This window comes from Tarenaya hassleriana, unplaced genomic scaffold (assembly GCF_000463585.1).
Source record: "Tarenaya hassleriana unplaced genomic scaffold, ASM46358v1 Cleome1, whole genome shotgun sequence".
Taxonomy (NCBI): Eukaryota; Viridiplantae; Streptophyta; class Magnoliopsida; order Brassicales; family Cleomaceae; genus Tarenaya; species Tarenaya hassleriana.
The window spans coordinates 3,716,827-3,739,066 of NW_010960187.1; the positions used below are offsets into that span (position 1 = coordinate 3,716,827).

General features: G+C 39.2%; 6 protein-coding genes across 8 annotated transcripts; 2 read left to right on the forward strand and 4 right to left on the reverse strand.

Annotated features, from left to right (window-relative positions):
- The first annotated feature begins 209 nt into the window (after positions 1-209).
- Positions 210-1,929, forward strand: LOC104808981 (quinone oxidoreductase-like protein At1g23740, chloroplastic). The gene is made up of 4 exons (XM_010534855.1): positions 210-797; positions 894-1,217; positions 1,310-1,469; positions 1,542-1,929. The coding sequence occupies exons 1-4, from the start codon at positions 225-227 to the stop codon at positions 1,805-1,807; spliced, it is 1,323 nt and encodes a 440-aa protein (XP_010533157.1). The 5' UTR covers positions 210-224; the 3' UTR covers positions 1,808-1,929.
- Positions 1,930-1,957: 28 nt separating this feature from the next.
- On the reverse strand, positions 1,958-6,353 carry LOC104808991 (beta carbonic anhydrase 4-like). 2 transcript variants are annotated; one of them, XM_010534864.1, is made up of 9 exons: positions 6,208-6,353; positions 5,812-5,909; positions 4,638-4,702; positions 4,094-4,234; positions 3,702-3,750; positions 3,288-3,404; positions 3,147-3,200; positions 2,615-2,703; positions 1,958-2,344 (listed from the first exon to the last, which is right to left on the reverse strand). In XM_010534864.1, the coding sequence occupies exons 2-9, from the start codon at positions 5,866-5,868 to the stop codon at positions 2,074-2,076; spliced, it is 843 nt and encodes a 280-aa protein (XP_010533166.1). In that variant the 5' UTR covers positions 5,869-5,909; positions 6,208-6,353; the 3' UTR covers positions 1,958-2,073. The 2 variants fall into 2 exon arrangements, with proteins under 2 accessions (XP_010533166.1, XP_010533173.1); XM_010534871.2 differs by lacking the exons at positions 5,812-5,909; positions 6,208-6,353 and adding an exon at positions 4,989-5,084.
- A 768-nt stretch (positions 6,354-7,121) lies between these two features.
- On the reverse strand, positions 7,122-7,913 carry LOC104824695. The gene has a single exon (XM_010556813.1). It carries the CDS (start codon positions 7,911-7,913, stop codon positions 7,122-7,124), a length of 792 nt encoding a protein of 263 aa, XP_010555115.1.
- Positions 7,914-9,076: 1,163 nt separating this feature from the next.
- On the reverse strand, positions 9,077-10,075 carry LOC104824704. The gene is made up of 2 exons (XM_010556824.1): positions 9,552-10,075; positions 9,077-9,439 (listed from the first exon to the last, which is right to left on the reverse strand). The coding sequence occupies exons 1-2, from the start codon at positions 9,885-9,887 to the stop codon at positions 9,275-9,277; spliced, it is 501 nt and encodes a 166-aa protein (XP_010555126.1). The 5' UTR covers positions 9,888-10,075; the 3' UTR covers positions 9,077-9,274.
- A 1,220-nt stretch (positions 10,076-11,295) lies between these two features.
- On the reverse strand, positions 11,296-13,537 carry LOC104809005 (axial regulator YABBY 4-like). 2 transcript variants are annotated; one of them, XM_010534891.1, is made up of 7 exons: positions 13,420-13,537; positions 13,141-13,278; positions 12,522-12,654; positions 12,366-12,414; positions 12,171-12,246; positions 11,934-12,044; positions 11,296-11,636 (listed from the first exon to the last, which is right to left on the reverse strand). In XM_010534891.1, the coding sequence occupies exons 1-7, from the start codon at positions 13,498-13,500 to the stop codon at positions 11,556-11,558; spliced, it is 669 nt and encodes a 222-aa protein (XP_010533193.1). In that variant the 5' UTR covers positions 13,501-13,537; the 3' UTR covers positions 11,296-11,555. The 2 variants fall into 2 exon arrangements, with proteins under 2 accessions (XP_010533193.1, XP_010533185.1); XM_010534883.1 differs by having other exon boundaries at positions 11,296-11,648.
- A 4,338-nt stretch (positions 13,538-17,875) lies between these two features.
- Positions 17,876-21,036, forward strand: LOC104809020 (lipase). The gene is made up of 8 exons (XM_010534903.2): positions 17,876-18,853; positions 18,936-19,030; positions 19,110-19,213; positions 19,310-19,410; positions 19,532-19,635; positions 19,861-20,298; positions 20,389-20,520; positions 20,612-21,036. Exons 1-8 carry the CDS (start codon positions 18,593-18,595, stop codon positions 20,772-20,774), a joined length of 1,398 nt encoding a protein of 465 aa, XP_010533205.1. The 5' UTR covers positions 17,876-18,592; the 3' UTR covers positions 20,775-21,036.
- Positions 21,037-22,240: the final 1,204 nt, after the last annotated feature.

The following is a 22,240-nucleotide window of genomic DNA, read 5'->3' on the forward strand; positions in this document are numbered from 1 at the left end:
GGCCCGGCCCGACCGGCCCGTAGCCCATTTGGCCCGAGGCCCGAAAACCCGAAGTTTAATGAACCTACATTTTTAAGGCTCATGTCCTTATAATTTTCGGGCGGGCTCGGGCCGGCTTTCGGGTTCCGGGTTTAATTGACATCCCTAGCGCCCAGGATCAGCCCGCGCGGTGTAACTACGTGTCAGGTGTGAAATAGAAGACCGGACTACTTGACGTTTGAGAGATGGGGTCCTTGCCCTTCTTGGAAAAAAAACGTCAAGATCTTTCGTACCAAGACATCAAAACGCCGTCCACAAAAAGCTGCGACCAACCAGAGAAAGCCACGAGGCAGGGTGGTGTGGAAGAAAAAGGAGAGAGGGATAAGCCGTTTCGACAGTTAACGGCGCACAAGAGGAAAATGAACGCCGCAGCGCTCGCAACCACCGCCGGAACCCCCGTCCTCCGCCGTGCTCCGAATCTCTCGCGCTTTTATCCTCATACTTCGCCCGTTTTCCGGCTCGACGGAATCGGACGAGCAGTGCAAGCAACCGGCAGAAGGTCGTGGAAGATATCGGCGAGTTCACAGAGCGCATCCACGGCGGAGAATGTGGCGACGGCGAAGTCCGTGCCAAGCGAGATGAAGGCCTGGCTGTACGGAGAGTACGGAGGAGTGGAGGTTCTGAAGCTGGAGAGCAACGTGGCGGTGCCGGAGTTTAAGGAGGATCAGGTGCTCTTGAAGGTTGTTGCGGCGGCGCTTAACCCCGTCGATGCGAAAAGACGCCAAGGCAAGTTCAAGGCTACCGATTCTCCTCTCCCGGTAAATACTCTCTGTCTCTTGATAAGAAATCGAAAAGTATAAGAATCTGTTTGTTTTTTTCGATGATCGGAGAATTGTCGATGTCATCTGTGGCAGACGGTGCCGGGATACGACGTGGCGGGAGTGGTGGTGAAGGTGGGGAAGGCCGTGAAGGAATTGAAAGAAGGGGACGAAGTGTACGGAAACATCAGCGAGAAAGCTCTCGAAGGGCCAAAGCAATTCGGTTCGCTTGCAGAGTACACTGCGGCGGAGGAGAAGCTATTGGCATTGAAGCCCAAAAACATCAGCTTTGCTGAAGCAGCGGGCCTACCACTGGCCATAGAGACAGCCGACGAGGGCTTGCAGAGAACTGGCTTCTCCTCAGGAAAGTCAATTCTCGTCCTCAATGGCGCCGGAGGAGTTGGCAGCCTTGTCATTCAGGTTTCTGTTCTTCGATCGGGGAAACTGAAAATATCAAAGAAAATGTGTACCCATTTGTTGGTTTATTCTGTCTGAAATCTCAAAATGGGCAGTTGGCAAAGCAAGTGTATGGAGCATCAAAGGTGGCAGCCACCGCTAGTACGGGAAAGCTGGAGTTGCTGAGAAGCCTCGGTGCCGATTTGGCAATTGATTACACCAAAGACAACTTTGAAGATTTGCCCGATAAATTCGACGTCGTGTTCGACGCCATCGGTAGTATACCTCTCCCCGTTCTCTCAAAAGACTGCCTTTTGACGAAATGCTAACAATAGGTGAGAGTGGCAGGGATGTGTGAACGTGCGGTGAAGGTGGTGAAGGAAGGTGGGAGCGTGGTGGCATTGACCGGAGCCGTGACACCACCAGGTTTCAGATTCGTGGTGACATCGAATGGGGAAGTTTTGAAGAAGCTGAACCCTTACCTTGAGAGCGGAAAGGTGAAGCCGGTGGTCGATCCGAAGGCTCCGTTCCCGTTCTCAAATGCGGCAGATGCCTTCTCTTACCTAGAAACCAACCATGCCACCGGCAAGGTCGTTGTCTATCCCATCCCTTGATGAGTGTCTCTTCACTAGGTCTGTAACTTACATGTAAGCATATCTCTGTTTGAAGTTTCTCATTCCTTGTAGAGAGTTTAAGCTTTCTGGTTGGAAAGCGTACGAGGGTTTAGTTACAATGATGTCCTGGTGATGAACTGAATGTGAAACTCCGAACAATAGTCTGAACATGAAATTGAAAACAGAGTTGCTTACATAATAAATTTTGGGTTCATTTTGAAAGAGAAATAAGCAAATGGGACAATGGAAGGGGGGGGAGAGAGGGATTAAAAGGCAAAGGCAGGGGTGGTCTTGAAGTCGAGCTCCCAGAGCTCAAAAGTGCCATTGACGAAGTCGTAGTGAGCGCCTCTTATGGAGAGAGTGTTCTTTACCACTCCTTCCCTCACGAATGGATACGACAGCAGATTCCCCAGCGACACGTTCACCGCTTCCTTCTCGCAGTTTGTGCACTGTTCGTCGAAGCTCATCTCTGTCAGTTCTTGCTTGATCTTGTTCTTCGCCGGTGCGCATATCTTCACCCAGTTTTCTATGAAGTCACTGCCATTTTCATCCAAACTTATACCACTTTAGTTAAGGAAACTTCATTGGAAGAACGTTACACAATCCACATGAACAGTTGTTCTCTTTCTTTGCTTTATTCCTTGCTTTTTTCAGATACCTCCCTAGAATACTAACAGGAGGAAATGGAGCCCCTCTCTCTCTCTCTCTCTCTCTCTCTCTCTCCTCTCATTGTATCAGTAAAAGCTAATGCCTAAACCTTAATCATAGGAAAGCCATAATCAAAGGATCATTAATTAGCTTGATTACCTTTTTGTGGGGGCTGCATCATCTTCGATAGACATGAGTCCCTTTATTCCACCACAGCAGCTGTGTCCTATCACCACAATATTCTCCACCTACAAACAAAGCCACACCACCACATAACCATACAGTCCCCGGCCCGACAATGATTACCAGAAGACAAATCCGGAATAGAAGAGTCTGTATGGTTTGAGTTTCTCCCAATTCCAACGGCCTTTCTCAGAGTATGGGATAAATTATAATTGTGGGGTGCTCTCTCTAGTGGCAAAAAGGTTATCTTTTTTGGTGGGTGTTATCAAATGGACATCCTTTTGCGTTTAGTGGATGAAAACAAACTTGAAGGTCCATCACTACAGTGAGTAGACAAACATTCAATTCAGTCAACATCTAAGCCCGGCCATGTACGTAACAGTTTTCACCAAAGATCAAAATAATGCATATACATCAAAGGTGGAAAGAAAGGAAAGGATTTCTGATGAGCCAAGAACACATTGTTATATCTTAAGAAAACAATTACCAGTAGGCTATTTTATTATACCTTTAGATGTAGAACCGCGTATTCAATGGCAGCACCCACTCCGGAGTGTCTTTTCTGCAACAAGCAAAGCCATGACCAAAGCGTCCAAAAAAGGATAGCATTTTTTTTATTGCCGACAAAATTTGAATGATATAGGCGAACCTTGTCATAAGGAGGCACCATGTTTGCAATATTTCTGACCACAAAGGCCTCCCCCGGTTGGAAATTCAAGACGTGAGATGGGCAAACTCGGGAATCCGAACATGCAAATACCATAAACTGCACAAACAATCCAAAGCTTATTTCAAGTCTACCCTTTGATTTCTAACTGAATTTTTTGCCCCCCCCCCCCCAAAAAAAAAAAAAGACACCAATGGATTGCATCTTCTTCCTCTGTTTCACATCCCTTTTTCTTTTTTGACAAACCCAGTTTCACACCTTTATTTATACCTTTCTTTTCTCTTATTGAACTTTTTGCCTATGGGATTTGTCAAATGGGGAGAAATTAAATCCAAACAGTAAATGAACAGAAATGCCAAAGGAAAAAAAAATACAAGAGAATCGCAAAATCAAAACCTTGGGGCTCTGACCCTTAGCCAGTTGACCGAACAAATCAGGATTCTTCCTGGAAAAAATAAACAGAAACGGAGATTCCATCATATTCAGGGCCAATCCAATACCGAATGAATCAACTTTTTCAGTGGGCAATCAATATATGATCAACCTTTAACAAAAATCAATATATGATCAAAATGACTTGGATAACTTCTGCAAACACCGTCGCCGATAGGGATCACAAACAGGGGAAATGAAATGGCCATTTCAGGGCACACTAAAAGTGGATGGATGGATTCGCGATGTTTTATTAAACAAGAAACGGATGACGAATTTCTGGGATGGACGGAAAAAGAAAAGCAATTCAAAAATAATTATTACTCAAAGAAGAAGGAAGGGATAGAATTACGTACTCATATTTCTGAGTCTTGAAAAGGATAAAGCCGGATTTAATCCGCTCGACCGCGTCAGACCTGGACGAACCCACTTCCTTCAGCTCTGCCGTTAACTGCTTGATTTTTGCGGCGGCTACGTTCCCGAGGTCGGATTTCTTGCTGCCACCGATCGGCGAAACCAAAAACAAAAAGGAAGAACAAAAGGTCAAGAGTCTCGCACGATAACGGTGAAATCACCGTAAACGATGTGTGTGGGCCCCATTATATGATCAATGGCTAAAATCGGTCGTCAACGTGCGAAATGCCAAGTCGACGAGAAAACTCGCCTTTCTTGCCGGAAAAAATGAGTTTCCCGATTCAACGCCATTTTTCGGATCTAATGGCGATGATTTGGGAGTAAAACACAGAACCGCGTTGATGATGGATTCGTCAAAACGGTGAAAAAGCTCACGCGTTGTGGGTGAATATACCGACACCGCTATCGAACCATTAATTGGCTGATCTCCTTTGGCAGAAAAAAGGCCAGACAGAGAGAGAGAGAGAAAGAGAATATTGCGTGTACCTGAGAAGCTCCTCGAGTCCTGCAATGGCGTCTTCGTACGAGTCCGTAGCCATATCGTCTCCCTCCTGGAGCAAGTACATACAAAGTCAGTTACCAAAAAAAAAGTACATACAAAGCCAATTAAACGAGCTTCTCGAACAAAATACAGAGAAATCATTTATGTAATATATATGGATTGAAACGATCCACATGATTCTGAATTTCAGCCAAAAATGCAAGGAAAAGAGGAACGACTCTGATCTGAATTTCAAACCACGAGGTTCGAACAAGATGAAAAATCAACAAGAACTGCGATCCAAATCCGAATAAACCAGCGAAAATTGATGAGATGATGATGATCATGATACAGACCTTGTTCGAGTGAATTCTGGCGAAAATTGGATGAAAAACACTTCACGTTATACTAGTAGACGCTCTGTGGTTTGGTATTTATAGCGCGAGATCTCTACGTAATTGGCCCTCAGACTTATTAGAAAACAGGGTATTTTGTTCTAATTAAAATGTTTATATATTATACACATGTTTCTGATTTCATATATAATGCTATAATATATTTTACCAAAAAAAGAACAATATCCACCAACTTTTAAAAAACGCGTTTTTATAATCACGTTGTTTAATGACGCTTTATTATAGTGAGATATACATATATATATATAAGGCTTAATGACAATATAACATTTAAAATTCAGGTAAAACCCTTAAAAAATCTCCAACTTGTAAAAATATATACAAATAAACCTTCAACTTGAAAAACTGTCATTCAATCTCCGAACTTGTAACTTGTCACTGAATAAAACCTCGAACTTGCAAATTGTTGCTCTAATAAACTTTTGACCGGTTTGATCACAATTTTAGGCGATCGGAAATCTACGTATTAACGGATTGCTGATGTCATCTTATACATGTTATCAATTTTAGTTTAAAAAATGACATCAACAATCCGTCAATACGGGGATTTCCGATCGTTTGAAATTGTGTTCAAACCGGTCAAAGGTTTATTAGAACAATAATTTGCAAGTTCGAGGTAAGTTCGGGGATTGAATGACAGTTTTTCAAGTTGAAGGTTTATTTGTATATATTCTTGCAAGTTTGAGGTTTTTTAGGGTTTTACTCTTAAAATTCCTGAAATCGTAAATAAATATATTACAAAACAGAAAATTAAAAATCTTACGGGAGGCATTTTCTTGGAGCAACATAAGATCCAACATTTGTTGAATTTTGCGGCCATGAAACCTAATCTTTTGTTTTTTGGTCTTCCCTGTCCGCAACCTGTGTCGCCAATGTAAATATGCATCATTTACTTATTACAAACTCTAATTTCTAATTCGTTATTCCGTAACTGAAGCATCTAATACCTTTATTTATTTATTTATTTATTTATTTATTTATTTTGGTGGCTTAATTTGCTAAAGAGTGAAAAAAAATATGGCATTTCATGAGGATTGTGGGCTTTATGTTTTTCTTTGCACTTTAATATGAATTATATCACAAGAACATGTAGTCGAGACATATATATATATATATATATATATATATATATATATGTATATATATGGAAAGGAAGTACCTTTTGGATGAAGGAGAGGGACTTCCTTATATGTTAATGAAGGACATTGGTGTTAGCCTTAGCTCCTCGTGATGCTGTACGGACGCTGGAGCGAGGGAGCTTGAGGGAGATGGAGAAGAGAGAAAGGATTTTTGGGAAATGAAATAAACGAAGAAGGAATTTTATTTTATTTTATTTGTATAACAAGGAAAAATAATGACCGTTCATACAAAATATGGAGCTTTGTTATTTATTTGGATGAAGAAAGTGAGAGGCGAATCAACCGTGGCTTCTTCTTATTCCCATTATTATTATTTTTTAACACATGAGAACATTTTCTTATCAACATAAGGTTGGCGCCATAAATGATAAATCTATAGAAGATTTACCAACTCCATATTGCGCCATCTTTTATCTCCTGTTTTATCTACACAACACGAGGATAGAATGCATATTTGTCGATTTTCCACGTCAGCAGAGTCCAAACCCAGAAAATAAATATGGGCCTTGGTCCGTTAGTTATGTTGGGCCTGTTTAACAAAGGTATCCAGAATCGCTGGACGTATGGCCCACCAAATCTTCCATGTCCGAGTTACATTGGGTTGTTCTCTCGGCCCTAGCAAACATTTCCAAATTGAAATATTAATTAGTTAAAATCTTAATCGAGGTAATGTTATGGAAGGAAAAGTGTTACAATTTAGGGTATTTTTGTAGAATTTTCCTTAACATAATTACATGAATTACAAGTACCCTTTTAATTTACAGTGATTGGTTCACGCACCAAACATTATGGCCCTTGGATATACAACTCTATTTTGGATCTGACTAATACATATTTACCTATTTAAAAAAAAAAAAACAGTAGACTCAATAACCTAGTATCCGAGTTCTTCAATATTTAATAAACCCTTTTATATACGAATTCTTCAAAATTGTCAGAAGGGGTGGATGTTTCTGGTGAGACCATGCACATCGGCGAAAAACCCGACCTTCTTGTACGGAAGGTACGACCTCCTCTTGGCTTCTTCCCTACTCGCCCTGTTCCTCACGTACAGCTTCTCGAGCGCCGCCGCGGTTTCCTCCTTTGTCTTCTTCTTCTTCTCCTTCTCCTTCTCCTTCCCCCGGCTTTGTTTCTCCGTCGCCGCCGCCGTGTCGTTATTGATGAAAACAAAGGCGTGTTTGCCATGGCTGTTGCTCCTCAGGAGGATATCCCTGAATCTCCAGAGCCTCCGACAAGATTCCGGCGACGCCTCCGCCACCGTTTTTCCCGACCACGCGCAGAACGGGCCTTGGGGCTCCGAAGAATCCGCTGTCGAATCATCGTTGTCTCCGTATCTGACAACCTGATCCTCCACGAATACCTTCCTCGCCGGCGGAGGAAGATCCACACGGCCGGAATCGGACAGCAGGACATAGTCATCCTGGTGACACTCGGTTTCGTGGCGGAAGAGGAGATTGCGGTCGAAGAGAGGGTAAACCGGGCGGATCAGGCCGTCCTGAAAAGCTTCCTCGGCGGTTACGGGAGATTCCTCGGTGTTTACAAAGGCGAACGAGAATTCTTCTTCCTCCTCTTCCTTGTCGGACTTACCATCGGTTTCGACCGATTTACCCAGTTCTTGTCTCTCTTCTTCCTCGTCAGAACCACCCATCTTCGATTTTGAGCCCAAATCCTCACTCACCTTGACGGATAGCTCCGGCGGCTTCGATGAAGGAGGATCTGCCTGCATCTTTCTCGATCAGATCCAAAATCTTCTCTCTCTCTCTCAGAGAAAGCTTGAACGCTAAAACGAGGGTTATTCTCAGAAAGGAAGCCAAAATATGAACTTTTATTTTGGGGTTTAGATATTGAAATGTGAATGGAATGGAACAGGGGGACTCCCATTATATATTGTTGGTGGCCGAAGAAGAAAAGCTACCCCTTCCCTCTCTCTCTCTCTCTCTTACGTTTTTTTTTTCCTTCAATTTTTTTATTTCTAAATAGGAACCAGTACCCAAAAAACGGTTAATAATAATTGTAAAAAAAAATTCAATCTCTGTATATCAGCAACAAAATAAATATTTCACAAACACTTGGTTGTTTTAATTTTGGTTATAATTTTGGCTCAATCTGACGTTTTCGTGACTGTACTAATTGTCAAATCTCTTACGAAATTGTCTTCAGCGCTCTTAGATTCGTTTTGGGAGTTTAAAAAAAGGTAAAATGGGAAGGGAAAAAGAAAAAGAAAAATACGATATTTTTGGTATATTCTCTGCATTATTTTGAAATCGTAATTGACGTTCATGGGAACCGGAAATCTAAATCCACTGCCCCACCCACGCCGATGACACGTGGACTCGATCACGCGTGGACCTTGACCGACCTCGGCCCTTCCCGCAGTGTGAATTGTGATCGATTACCGGTTTAGGACTATGGTGTTGGTTTGGTTTGGTTTTTTCACGCGGACATTAAATTCTCAGCCCACATGCTATAATTTATTCAAATGTATCTTTTTTACAGATGGATTTGGACAAATGGGCTGAAAAATATTTAGTGAAGTTATTTTATTTATATTCGAATGGATGAATATTAAGAGTATTGTTTGCGTCTCGAGCAAGAGTAGGTTCCAATCTGTATGAATGTAAAAATTAGTTGGGCCGGTCAGTAAACAGTAAATACTCAGATACAAAACAAATTCCAAGTTTAGATATTATGGGCTTTAAAAGTCTGTTTCATGTTGAGGCCCACCAAAGGAATTCTTCTATTGGCTTATACTCTTTCCTTATAGTAACAATAATCCGACGTGGCAAAATTCGAACGGGTACGGGGTCGGGTAACTGTAATCCGATTTGCTTTTTCTATATTATGTTTCATCTTGATCCTCTACGGTGTGTGTATATATATATATATATATGAAGAAGAATAATTTCATTTCCGTACATGTTTCCAAAGTTTCAGCTCCAAATTCCAAATTACAGACCCATATGAAGAACCAAGCGAGACCCACATGAAAAAAACGATGAAAAAAACTACAGAAGAAAAAAAAAAGAACCAACTTTGATATATCTGACTTCCTCCATAGCAAGAGGAGATCACTGGCATGAGACACGATCAATGTCCTGGCCTGAATTCTATCTCGAGATCTCCATTTTCCGGCAGCTTGAACCTGCTTCCATGTTTGATGGCCGGAGGAGGGTGTCCTCCTCCTCCTCTCTTGGGACGACGAGTGAAAGGGACAAGAAGAGACTCATTGTCTCTCATGTGTTGCTGTCGTCTCTATAAATGTGGGGTTTTTGACTCGAGGGCGAGAGTGAGAGTGAAAGTGCAGTGTGTTTTTGCAAGTGGGGGGTTTTCTATGGGTTAGGGCTCATAGGGAAATTGGGAATCGAAGAGGTCGTTTCAGATCGAACCCAAACTCAAGATCCCCTCTTTCTCTCGGCTCGTGTTCCACCGGTCGGATCTCACGGCTCTTCTTGGAAGTTTTCTCGTGCTTTGGAGGCTTGTCCTGCTGCTTAGGGAAGCGGCCACGGCTGCGTATTCTTCCGAACACACAGGCCAAAGCCGACAAGACAAGGATCACTGCAAGAACTATAAAGACCGTCCCGAAGGAACCACTTGAAGCAGAAGAGGAGGAGGAAGAAGAAGAAGGGTCTGGATACTGTTTAGTGAATGTGTTTGGGTAAACAACGGGTGGTTGCTGGAGCTGTTCCGGCTGATCTCCCATGGCGTTTTTGTGTATTATTGGTTTTGAATGTGATTTTTGGGACGTCAAAGAAGTGATTCAAAAAGGGTTCTTGAGTTGTGAATGTGGGTTTGAACCTAACATGAGGTTTTGAAAGAAAATAACACAAAAATGGGTAATGAAACTTAAGATTTTGAAATGGAGAGGGGAAGATGCTCTTCTTTAAAGAAAGGAAGACAAATTAACTAAAGGTGTATATATTATATGTGTGTGTGTATGACAAATCTTGTAGAGCTTTGGGAGGAGAGAAAGTGAGATTTTGGTAATGATACATTGTTTCCAAGAAAGACCAAAGCTTTACTAATCATTGACTCCTTTAGTTCCCAGTTTTTATTTTCATTAATTATATAAATCCCCAAACCCTCATATTTTCATGAAATTAAGTTATTAATGAAATATTTTTTTTTCTTTAGTGAATAAGATATTTTTCATGGACAGGGACAGGCACACACAATGGCAATATGCTTAACATAGGGATTAGTGTAAAGCGCATTTTTCCTCCTTAATTATATGTCTTGTTATTCAAGTTAAAAAGAAAAAAAAAAGGAGAAGAAAATGTCCTTGGAAATATTGCCCTTAGATTTTGACTACATTGCAATTTTTTTCCTTCTCCACAAAGGAAACAAATTATTCCTATAGCATATGATACAAAAGCTTCTCTCATAACAAAATATAAGTTAAACCTATTATAAGTTTATAATTTTAATATCTGTAAAATATTACTTTTACAGGATAGATAATTTGGTCTCGGAAAGACTTTTTGGAATGTAAGTTTTTAATCCGGTTTATATTCTTTTGTTATTTTATCAATGATCAAATTTAATATTTTATTTGTTATTCTAAAAATAAAGATTATGATTACAAATGCAATGAATGTGTTGTGTGTATATATTGAGCACGCTTATGTTGAAGGATCTAATATTATTGTGACGTGGAGGTGGGGAAATTATTCCTCCTCTCTTGACAACCCAACCCTCTCTCTCTCTCTCTCTCTCTCTCCTTTTTTTTTTCTTTTGCTTTTCCTTTTATTTTAAAATTTCCCTTTGCCATCGAGCCGGGCTGATTGGGCCGTTACACGAAATACGCTTTTTAATAGTGGGCCAGCCCATTCTACCACTTGTAATATATGACTTCATATTTTTTGGCCCATTGAGCCCATTTATTAATCCCCCCCCAACTGTGCATTGTGAATCACATGTTTTTCTACATCATAAATTGTTTTTTTTTTTGGAAACATTCCCAAAGCAGATGATGCATTGGAGCTCACGTTAATCTTAAGTTTAAAAAAAAAAAAAAAATCGCTGCTGGTTTTTGTGTTGGATTGGCTGAGTGAACACACACACTGACATATATATATATATACTGCAAAATTATTGGAAAACATGGCAAAAGCTAACTTCATTAATCGATGCTCAAGTGAGGGCGTTTGGTTTGGTTCCGGAGTCAAGTGTCTCTTCAAAGTTAAGAGACTCTGAAGAAATTGTCATTCCCAATACAAACTTTATTTGCTCCTCGAAGAATCCCCAGCCCCTACCAACCATCCATACCCTCTCTCTCTCTAGTTGACAGCATAAACCCTAGATTTCAAAAAAACCCTAATTCCACACTACATTTTATCTCTTTCCCTTTCTCTTACGACCTTAATTTTTTTTACTCAAATGGTGATTTTCCCCAAAGGGTATGCCTCGGAGCTTTCTTCTCACGGTACCCATTGTCGCCTTCTTCATGCCCCTGCAAGCGAAACTAAAATTCATACGATTATATGGAAGTGATAATGGCTGGAAATATGCATGCATATTACATATATATATGTATGCGTGTGTGTGTGAATTTATTGTGTCGATTATTGGTCCAGTTGCTTGCACGGACTGTTACGAATGACCATTAATCACTAGACGTCTTGTTTTCTCTTTCAATTTTCACTGTTATATTATCAATTAACAACCTCGTACTTGTCTGGAGTTGAATCGACTAAGCACGATCTCCAAAACATTAACTTTAACAGAGAAGTGACGTGTAATGAGTTACCTGTTGTTGATGAGCAGAACAATGATGAGATTTGCATGGCGCTGTTTCATCTCCGTGGCTAAAACACTGATCGGCCACTCTCTTGTGGTGCACACGAGGGAAATGTGCCCACTTTCCATGACCCCAAAATCAAAACATGACAAGAGAGAGAAAAAGAAAGAAAGAAAGGGTTAATTAGTGAAAATCACATAATTAATTAAAGTTCCTCGTTTTTCGGAATTTAATTTAATGTTATACGTTTTTGGCGGCCAGGCTGAAAGCTTCCTTGTGAGAGATGCTGGGATTTTGAGCCTTGAGCCTACTGATCTCTTCCCTTCATCATCACAATCGAAACCATGACAACAAAAGCCCTCTAATCAAAACTCATAACCATGAATCTCTTGCTTACAGTACTCTATATACTGTATATATATATATGTGCACGTTTATTACTTGATGAAGCAATTGTAGGCTGAAGGAGCTCTTTGGCGTCTCTCCGGTGCTGAACAATATTCCAATTTCAATCATGTGATCAGGATCATATATAGAACCAATTTGAGGCCAAGAAGCTTTGCATTTTAATTGGTTATAATTATATAAACCACGTACGTTTGTTAACGACTTGGTTAACCCGTGGCACATCTTCGTCTTCATTGTCTGAAGATGTCGCCAGATTCGGCGGGCTGCCTTTCACCTGATTCTCTTTCCATGATTCTTGTTCCGTAGTTGCCTCTTCTTTCTCCTGCAAAGATCGAGTGTCACAATAGATTCTATACGAGAGTAAGTATAATAAAGATGAGCTAGATTCATTTGATCTGGAAATTAAAACCATATATGAATTTTGAGATACCATATTCGAGACCATATACAGAAATTAAGAGCAATTTACTGATAAACTATGTGTAGAGAAACAAATTACAATTGGAGCGTGTTAGATGATGATGATGGCTTTGGTGCTTGATGACATGCCTCATCCCCAAAATAGGCGAAAAGAACGCACATCATATGCCAAATATACAGAGAATTAACATGTCCAAGAAAAATATAGGAATGGGTCCAAACATATGAGGGAGATGAAGGTATTGCTGAAACACACGCAGCAATGGATATAGTGAGGTCTTGGTGAGAATTTCATTAACGCCATACAAACAAATTTTGTGTGGATCACACATATATACACGTATATACATACATGTGTGAATGTGAGTGTAAGTATATATATAGAGACCTGATCATGATGGGTGAGAGAGGCTAGAAGATGGAGGGGAATGAAGGAAGCTTTCATCATATTGACAGAGAGGAGGCTGGTGCAGTGCCCACATCTCACAGTCACCACCTTTGACAGGCTGCTAAATGGCACACTCACCTAATAATTCACGTATATACACAGTAAGATCATTGCAATGGAATTTGAAAAAAACTAAAACCCAACATACCATACACATGATCAGTCTCAGAAGACAAGATGAACTTGTTATACAGAGTGTGTGTATATATATATATATACCAGTAAAATTGTTGAGCAGTAGCCACATTGGACATGGCAAATCTGCCCCGGCAGATCAAACAAATGGTTGAGTGTCGTCATGTCTGGCTATGTGTGTGTTTTTAGAGAGAGAGAGAGAGAGAGAGATTAATGTGGATATTTTACAGTGAATGAGTGTGTGTGTGATATATAGTCCTTTGAATTGCTTTATAGCTTAAAACTAAACACAGTACTTGTTCTGAGTTTCTTCGTCCTACCAATAAATGAGATCTCCCTCCCCTCCTCGTCGTGATGAGCTGTGATCAGTAAATGACTCTCGCTCTCTTTTTAATCTCATTTCCGCTTTTAGTAAGGAGATATCTACTACCCCTAAGTAATGCCTATGAAACACTTTCCTTTTCGGGAAAGGTGAAACATTTTGATTCCAATAACCCTCTTAGATAACTCTCGTACTCGTTGGTGGTGGAGTGCCACATTACGTAGGGGTTTAGATATTTTGCCACCATCATCTATTAAGGTGCAGCACCATTATTAACGCCATATTCTTCATAGTCATACCCACGACATAGATAATATCTATTTTTCTCGCCAGTTTATATTATGTATATCGGGCTAAATGGTTAAGTACTTTTTGAAATTTTGAAATATATTAGTCGACTCGCAAAACCCTAAAAGTTGCATTGGATGTAGGAGAATTCCCGTTTAGGTAAAAATAGAAAAACAACGTCAGTCCAGATGTTGGACCGATGCATGGTCAGCGCTCATGCCATTAAACATTCAGATTAGACATTGTTGTAACCCAACAAAACAAAATGATTAAGTAAGAATTAAAGATATAGTTTAAATTTGTATGGAGTTTAGTCAATACTATACTATGTTTTTTTATATTACAGATAGTAATTAAGGATTTTAAAACACAGAAATTACGTTGTGTATCGGAGGAAAAAGAGTTCAAAGCCACGCTAATTTCATGGAAAGAAAAACACGAGAGGTAATAACGATAATAATAATTAATCAATAAATAATAAATGGTGATGGGTGAGGAGTTCCATGCAAAGGGGACGACGAGTGAAAGGGACAAGAAGAGACTCATTGTCTCTCATGTGTTGCTGTCGTCTCTATAAATGTGGGGTTTTTGACTCGAGGGCGAGAGTGAGAGTGAAAGTGCAGTGTGTTTTTGCAAGTGGGGGGTTTTCTATGGGTTAGGGCTCATAGGGAAATTGGGAATCTTAGGATTTGTCTTTCCTCAATCATAGTAACTGTAATCCACCTCTCTCTTCGAGTTTCTGTGCTATCCCTCTTTGTGATATCTCCACTATCCCCCTCTTTTATTGCTACCGTCCAAGCAATATATTACATATAAGCCCATTTGTCCATATATATAACCAAATATAAATTAATGGATATGATTTCTTTAAAAGCGAAAATATCGAAATGATGTGAATATAGTAAAAACAAATAATCAACAAAATTGAAAATTTGTATGAAAATAATTTATTAATAAAACCTAACCAAATTCAATTAAAAGTCGAATTATTATAATTTTTTTAAAACCGAGATAACAATACCATAACTTTGGATTTCCAAACACAATCTACTTTCAATCCACTGATAATTAATCGGCTTCGACCTTTACACCATCTCTCTTTAGTCTTTGCGTCCGCATTCATGTATTTCTAGTAAACGAAATCCGTACACAAATCCATTAATTATACATGTATTTATATTGCAATTCGACCCGTTTATCATACACCACTAGAACAATATCACGAGATTCTTCAGAGACTTCACGGATATATAAACAAAGCCCCCTTTACCATTTCTTGAGATGTTTAAGTGTGAATTCTACTAACTCAATATATAACTAGAATAAATAATAAGATATATAATAATCATATTGGCCAGATTGATATATCATGAACAGCAAACGAAATTAAAATCTGTGAGTTGAATTTCAAAAATGGTTTCGCAGTCCCTGAAATCTGCAGGGTTGGTCGACTAGAGATTGGGTTCGATGAACTATTTCACATTTTCACTTTGATATGACAATCAATGTTTTCGAACTATTTTTTTTAAAAAAAATTACTAATAAAAATACCCTTTAAAAGACAATAATATACAAGAGTTCATAAGAAAGGCATGCTTATTTTTATTATTTGCATGAACAATATATAACTCACACAACAACAGCGATTGCAACTCAAAATTACTCATTGACGAAACACACTTCACGTAACATTGAACGCATTCTAGAGAGAAACGTAAAAAATAAAAAAGAAAGAAAGACAAAGAAAAGAAAAGATAGAAAACAAGAACCCTTAATTATAAGTAAGAATCGAGATCGATAACTGCACGTAGCTATAGATAAAGACCATGGTAGGCTCGGCCGACCGATAGAGAGGATATAGAATCGAGTCGAGCCCATCCGCCGTTTACATGACTTGCCGGTTCACCCGGCTCTTAACCAACGGTAAACAGCAAACCGGTCGGTTAAGAGCAGGGAGAGAGAACATTCGAGATTCTCTTTGGGGGTCCAAGGAAGATTTGTGATGAAACGTACGTGAGAGAGACATCGCATGAGGGTCAAAACCTCTGGACCAGATAGAAGGCTTCGGTGGAAGATCTCCCCCCATTTCGGACCAAAACTCAGCTTCATGCTTCCTTGGTTCCTTATGAGGAAAGGAATTCTTCCACGGCCGGATCAGGAGTCCGTTGTCTCTCTTTATATATATCTATTTGTTTTGTCTTTTTTTTGTTTGGTTATAAGTTAAAACATGAGAAATGGTGACAAAAGACATAAATAGAAAGGGAGTCGAGTCATCTAATATGAATATACAATGATTATATTATAGTTTATTAAACGTCATCTGTTATTAGATTTGATTTCGGCAACAAAAAAAAAATTGTACTTTTTTTTTTTGTATGAAAAAGCATATTTGTTGTTTTATGATGCAGCGACAAGTGGATTGACAATATTACCCCTCGCCTTGTCAGGGTCCACCGCTAATTATGCGGCTAAGCTAGTAAGCTTCTGGTCCGATTGACAATAATTGGAGGGTAGTTATGTAAATAAGCATTAAAGGATTGGGACCCACAGCTTTCGTTTGTGGTGGACTGGCTGTTTCCCATTGGGTGCCCCTTTTTCTTTGCTTTCATTCATGTATCACCTTTTTTCCTTTTTACACGTTTCACCCACCTTGTGACATTTTTTCCTTTTTCAACATTTATATATTATCTGAAATTCAGATTTTATATATACAAAATGATAATTGGAGATTGAAAATTCATAACACAATATATTAAATTGGACCCAGAAAACAAATTTATCGGACTTGATAGTAAGCTAACCAAAGCTCCTTTGTTCGTATGCGTAGTTCAACCGGTGAAATGGGGATACAAAGTGTCTATTCCGCCCTGAGTTCGAACTCTAAATTGAAGAGGAAACGCATAATTTAAATCACATAGTTAGTTCTCGTCCTTAAAATTAGTCTGGATCGGTCTAAGAAACCCGGTTACCAAAAAAATACATACCTTCCAAATGTTACGTCTACTTATTGTTTTCCTACACGTGTTATTTAACCAAAGCTCCTTCATTCATATGGAAACAAACAAATAATCAAAGGGACAGGGAAAAAACCAACTTTTTGTATAATAATAATAATAATAATAATAATAATAATAATAATAATAATAATAATAATAATAATAATAATAATAATAATAATAATAATAATAATAATAATAATAATAATAATAATAATTCCTTTTTTCTAGAAGATAGATGTGTTGTTATGTTCACTAAATTCAACCTCCGATTATTCAGGGTATGATTTATATTGTTTATCCTATTAAGAAAATAATAGTTGGGTTATTCTACTAATAGATTCAACCTACACATGCTAAATGGGCCCATCGTTAGGCCCATAATGTTATTTATCATATAATATTTCAGATCCGATAGGCCCATAGTTTGGAAATAATATTATAGGACCTATTTGCACACCTTAATGGGCCTTTTAGTTATGTAATTTTTTTGGTTATAATTTAAATAAATAAAAACGAAAAAAAGAAGATTGAAAGCGGTGATAGAAAATAGATATGTAGATGCAAATCTAATCAAACTGAATATAGCAATTTTTATCTTCAATTTAACCCAAGTCGTTAGTAGTTAATAAAAGTAGATATGTAGATGCAAATATAATAAAAGTATATAATATCTTATGTGAGATATGATTTTATTATTTTTATCCAATTGATGGAATCCATCTTTTGGTTATCAAAGATTTGAATATATGTTGTTTCATATTTATATAATTATATATCTGGGCTCCCAAAAAAAAAAAACGTCCGGCAGCCAATGAACGAGAGGCAGGATATCTATCTAGAAGTTTCTAGGCTAAGGCCGTCTGGTCCCCCAAAGCTTCGGACTTTTCAAAACACAGAATTTTAATTGTGAACCAAATTTCAGGGAAACCGGAGGATTTTCCAGAAACTGCACAGATCAGCACCAAAGGAGGATTCATCAAAATCGCATCGTTCTGGTTGCTCCGTATCTAGTAGGACCCACACAATGTGGGTTGTATAGTAAATGACACGTGGCGCTAACCCAGAGGCACGGAACAAACGTTGCCTTCTCGTTCTTCCTCCCTGTCACGGGGGAAAGACAGAGAAGAAGAAAACAAAACGAGAGAAAAGTGATGAACAGTGAGTCTCCCATTGGTTGGTGCGCTGAGTTCGTTCACGCGTGAGGGTAAAACGAATGAGAAAGTTGTGGGTAAACCATTTTTCAAAGTCAGAAGCAAACGACGGAGAAGAAGGAACGTTTCTTTTTCCATTATTTGAACCCGCTCCTTTAGACTCTCGGGTTTTTTATTTTTAAAATTTCTGTTCAATGTGGACACAGAGAATCCTCTTTTGATCCATTTGTCTCTCCTGTTATTTCACAAGGGGTAAACAAAGTTTCAAAATTTTGCTTTCCTGATAAGAAAATTTGAATCCTTGATTCTCTTTCTAAGCATTTGAACGAGGAGAATAGGCATCGGAGTTTGGTCATCCGGTCTTCGTTTGTCGTGGGCAAAATCAGATTTTGCTTTGTGGGCTTTGATCCTTTCCTTGGAGAAGAGAGGAAATCTTGGGTTTTTCCCCAAAAAAAAAACATCGGAATTTGGTAATTAGGGGTTTTCAGATCGAGAGGATGATACGGTGGTGGATGACATCGGCTCTTCAGTTGACGGAGCTATTCGTGAGCTCTGTGGTTCATTTGATGTATGGGTTTTATATTTTCAGTTCTGCCGTCGCCGGTGACATTTTTCAGACGTTGAACGATCGCGCCTTCAAGCCTAACGCCGACATTCTGGTCAAAGACGTTGACCAAGTAAAGACAACTCCGACAACAGACGTCAACGATTTGCCTCCCATTGTTTTGGTCCATGGAATTTTTGGGTTTGGTAAAGGGGTAAGCCCTTTTTCTCCTTTTCTTTTGTTTTCTTGGGTGATTTTCCAATAGGTTTGTCATACTTTTTGATCTGAAATTGCAGAGGTTAGGTGGTTTGTCATACTTTGCTGGTGCCGAAAAGAAAGACGATAGGGTTTTAGTGCCTGATTTGGGATCATTGGCGAGTATACACGATAGGTACAGTTATTGATCACAAAAAGAAAAGTAAAAGCATCATATGAGGATTATTTCTGATAAGGGTGTTTTAGGGTTTCAGGGCTAGAGAACTGTTCTATTACCTGAAAGGTGGACGGGTCGATTATGGGAAAGAACACAGCAGGGCTTGTGGGCACTCGCAATTTGGCCGAAGCTACGAAAAAGGTTGAATTTTTTATATTGCTCTCAGCTTGATTTGGACATTGTCTTAGAACTAGCCATTGTCTGTTATTCTCTTATCATCTTTTGGATTATCATCAGGGGAATATTCAGAATGGGATGAAGACCACCCCATACATTTTGTTGGTCACTCTGCTGGGGCTCAGGTTGTCCGTGTACTGCAGCAAATGCTCGCGGACAAGGTGAAAGACACGACTCTTTTCTCGCTACACGGAAACAATTACAACAGAGTATTTATCTGTATACAGAAGGTTTTTATTAGACAGAGCTCATTAATGGTTGAATCCTGTTGCTTGTTTTCAGGCGTTTAAGGGTTACGAGAACACAAACGAGAACTGGGTTTTGAGTGTTACGTCGTTGTCTGGTGCATTCAACGGGACTACGAGAACATACTTGGACGGAATGCAGTTAGTTTCTATCACATCCATCTTTCTTAAGAGACACAATAAGATATTGCTGAAATAAGTTAGAGAAACTTGTGTTTATTATAAGAATCAATCACTGAGATGACAATTAGATATCGGGAACTGGCTTTTGTCAGATGAAAAATGCTGGTTTGTTCAGAGGACCTTCTTCTCTGTTACAGTGTCTTTGCTTTCGAAGCTAATTTCAAAGGGTATATCAATTGTCAGGCCAGAAGATGGAAGGACCCTGAAACCCATATGCCTACTTCAGCTATGCAGACTTGGAGTCATAATGTACGACTGGCTCGACATTCCCTGGCTCAAGTCCTACTACAGTTTCGGGTTTGATCACTTCAACATGTCGTGGAAGAAATCTGGACTGCGCGGCCTTGTGAACTGCCTGCTCGGAAACAGCGGCCCGTTTGCATCTGGTGATTGGATCCTGCCCGACCTCACGATCCAAGGATCCATGAAACTCAACGCAAGTCTCCGGACGTTTCCAAACACGTTCTACTTCAGCTACGCAACGAAACGCACCCGAAAACTGATGGGACTGACTGTTCCTTCTGGCGTTGCGGGAATTCACCCCTTGCTTTTTATCCGAGTTTTGCAAATGAGCCAATGGCGTTTTCCTCCGGATGTTCCGCTTCCGTATAAAGGCTACAGGTTTGGTTAGCTAGCAAACAATAACAACTTATCCAAAAGTATGAATCTTGATCTGAGAAAGGGCAGGTTTTTTCTTTGTTTGTTTTGCAGAGATGAAGACTGGCAGGACAATGACGGAGCACTGAACACCATATCCATGACTCACCCGAGAATCCCACTCGAACATCCCTCCCTCTTTGTTTCCAGCGACTCTGACTGTCTCCCGTTGCAACCCGGCATCTGGTTAACTCTTCAATGCCAACTGTTAACAGATTCAACCATCATTTTTCTTCTTTTTAATCACGAGAATAAGAGGGCTTTCAATGAATGGCAGGTACTACAAGGTCGTGGAGGGAGATCACATAATGTTCATAGTGAACAGGGAGCGAGCTGGTGTTCAGTTCGACCTGATCTACGACAGCATCTTCGAAAGGTGCAGAAAACATGTCTTCAGAAAGTCTCCTCAGGCAGTTCCGAACGAATCTCTGCTTCACTGAACATTCCGTACTGTTTTTTGTAGCTCTGTAGAAGAAGCCTCAAGGCTGAATCCACATAGACTCATTACAGAAACCATAATAAGACCCAAGTACGTTAAAAAAAAAAGGTGTAAAGTTGCAGATGTAGCAAGTCTTGTAGTTGTTGCAGCCTAAGAGAATCTAGCTCAAACAGAAGGTTTGCCACATGGGCCTGGTCTTGGGTCTGGGCGTGGACCCGTTTTCCACGTGACCTCGGTCCCCGATAATGAACCAATTTTCTCCACACTAATTTTTTTTTATTGGAAAAAACGGTGATAATTAATGTTAGTTCCCGTTGCATATATCACGTTGTTGGTGGGTCTATGACATTTTATATAATTCCACATTGAATCTAGTTTTCTTATGAGCTTCCGATTCAAAACTATATATATATATATATATATATATATATGACTGAATAGATGTAATCTGAAAATGTCGGAATTAAACATATGCGGTCATGTGAACGAGATTATATTATAATTTTCTATAATAATAATAAAAAAGTATAATTAAGATTAAGAAATAACTTAATGGAAGCCGAAACCTCCGTTCACACGGCGTTGGACGTAGAAAAGTCAACCCAATAAATTATTCGCGCATCTCACACGCTATGATTATTACTTCGCCAATAACAAATATTGGTAATTGTTTATTATAGTTGACAAATTAAGAACCCCTTTCGTTGTCCAGGACATTATATCTTTCGGTCCCCATGGAAAACTTATCTTAAAACTACATAATATCAGTTTGCCACTTTGTTCTAAAAAAAGATTTCAATTCTACGCGGACTTATACATATATATCAATAACAGTTGTATTCTCTATATATGTGCACGTGGAAATTGCTTGTATCTCATATTATACACGAAATTCAGTCCTATAGTTGACCATATAATTTACACGTCGAGGGATATATTCAAGCATAACAGTTGATCATATAATCCAGCTTAATTTCTTATTCGAATTTGCACAAATTATATGGTTTTTGGTCGAGGGATTAATTTAAGTGTATAACACACAAAAAAAAAACACTTGATCGAGATTCCAAGGATTCAGAGTCAGACGCATCAATAACAATCATTAAATATAATATAAACTCATCACCACCTCTCCTTTCTCTTTCGGTGTTCTCAAATTCATCAATTTAAAATTTAAAGTGGTTTAGATACATAATTAGATAACGTCGCATGTAAGTAAGGTTTTTAATGACCAGAAAAAAGTATTTATATTTTTAATGGAATTTTCATTAAAAAAAAATAATTAACCAATAGGGGTTGAAAAAAAAATACCCGAATTTCGGGTATCCGTTCCAACTCAAGGGTCGGTATCCGAATTTTCGGTATCCACGGTACAATGAGATAGATATCGGGTTTTAGTATGTTTAAAATCCGAAATTCGGGTTCGGCTTCAGATTTGTATTTTCGGGTCGGATAATTACCCGCGGA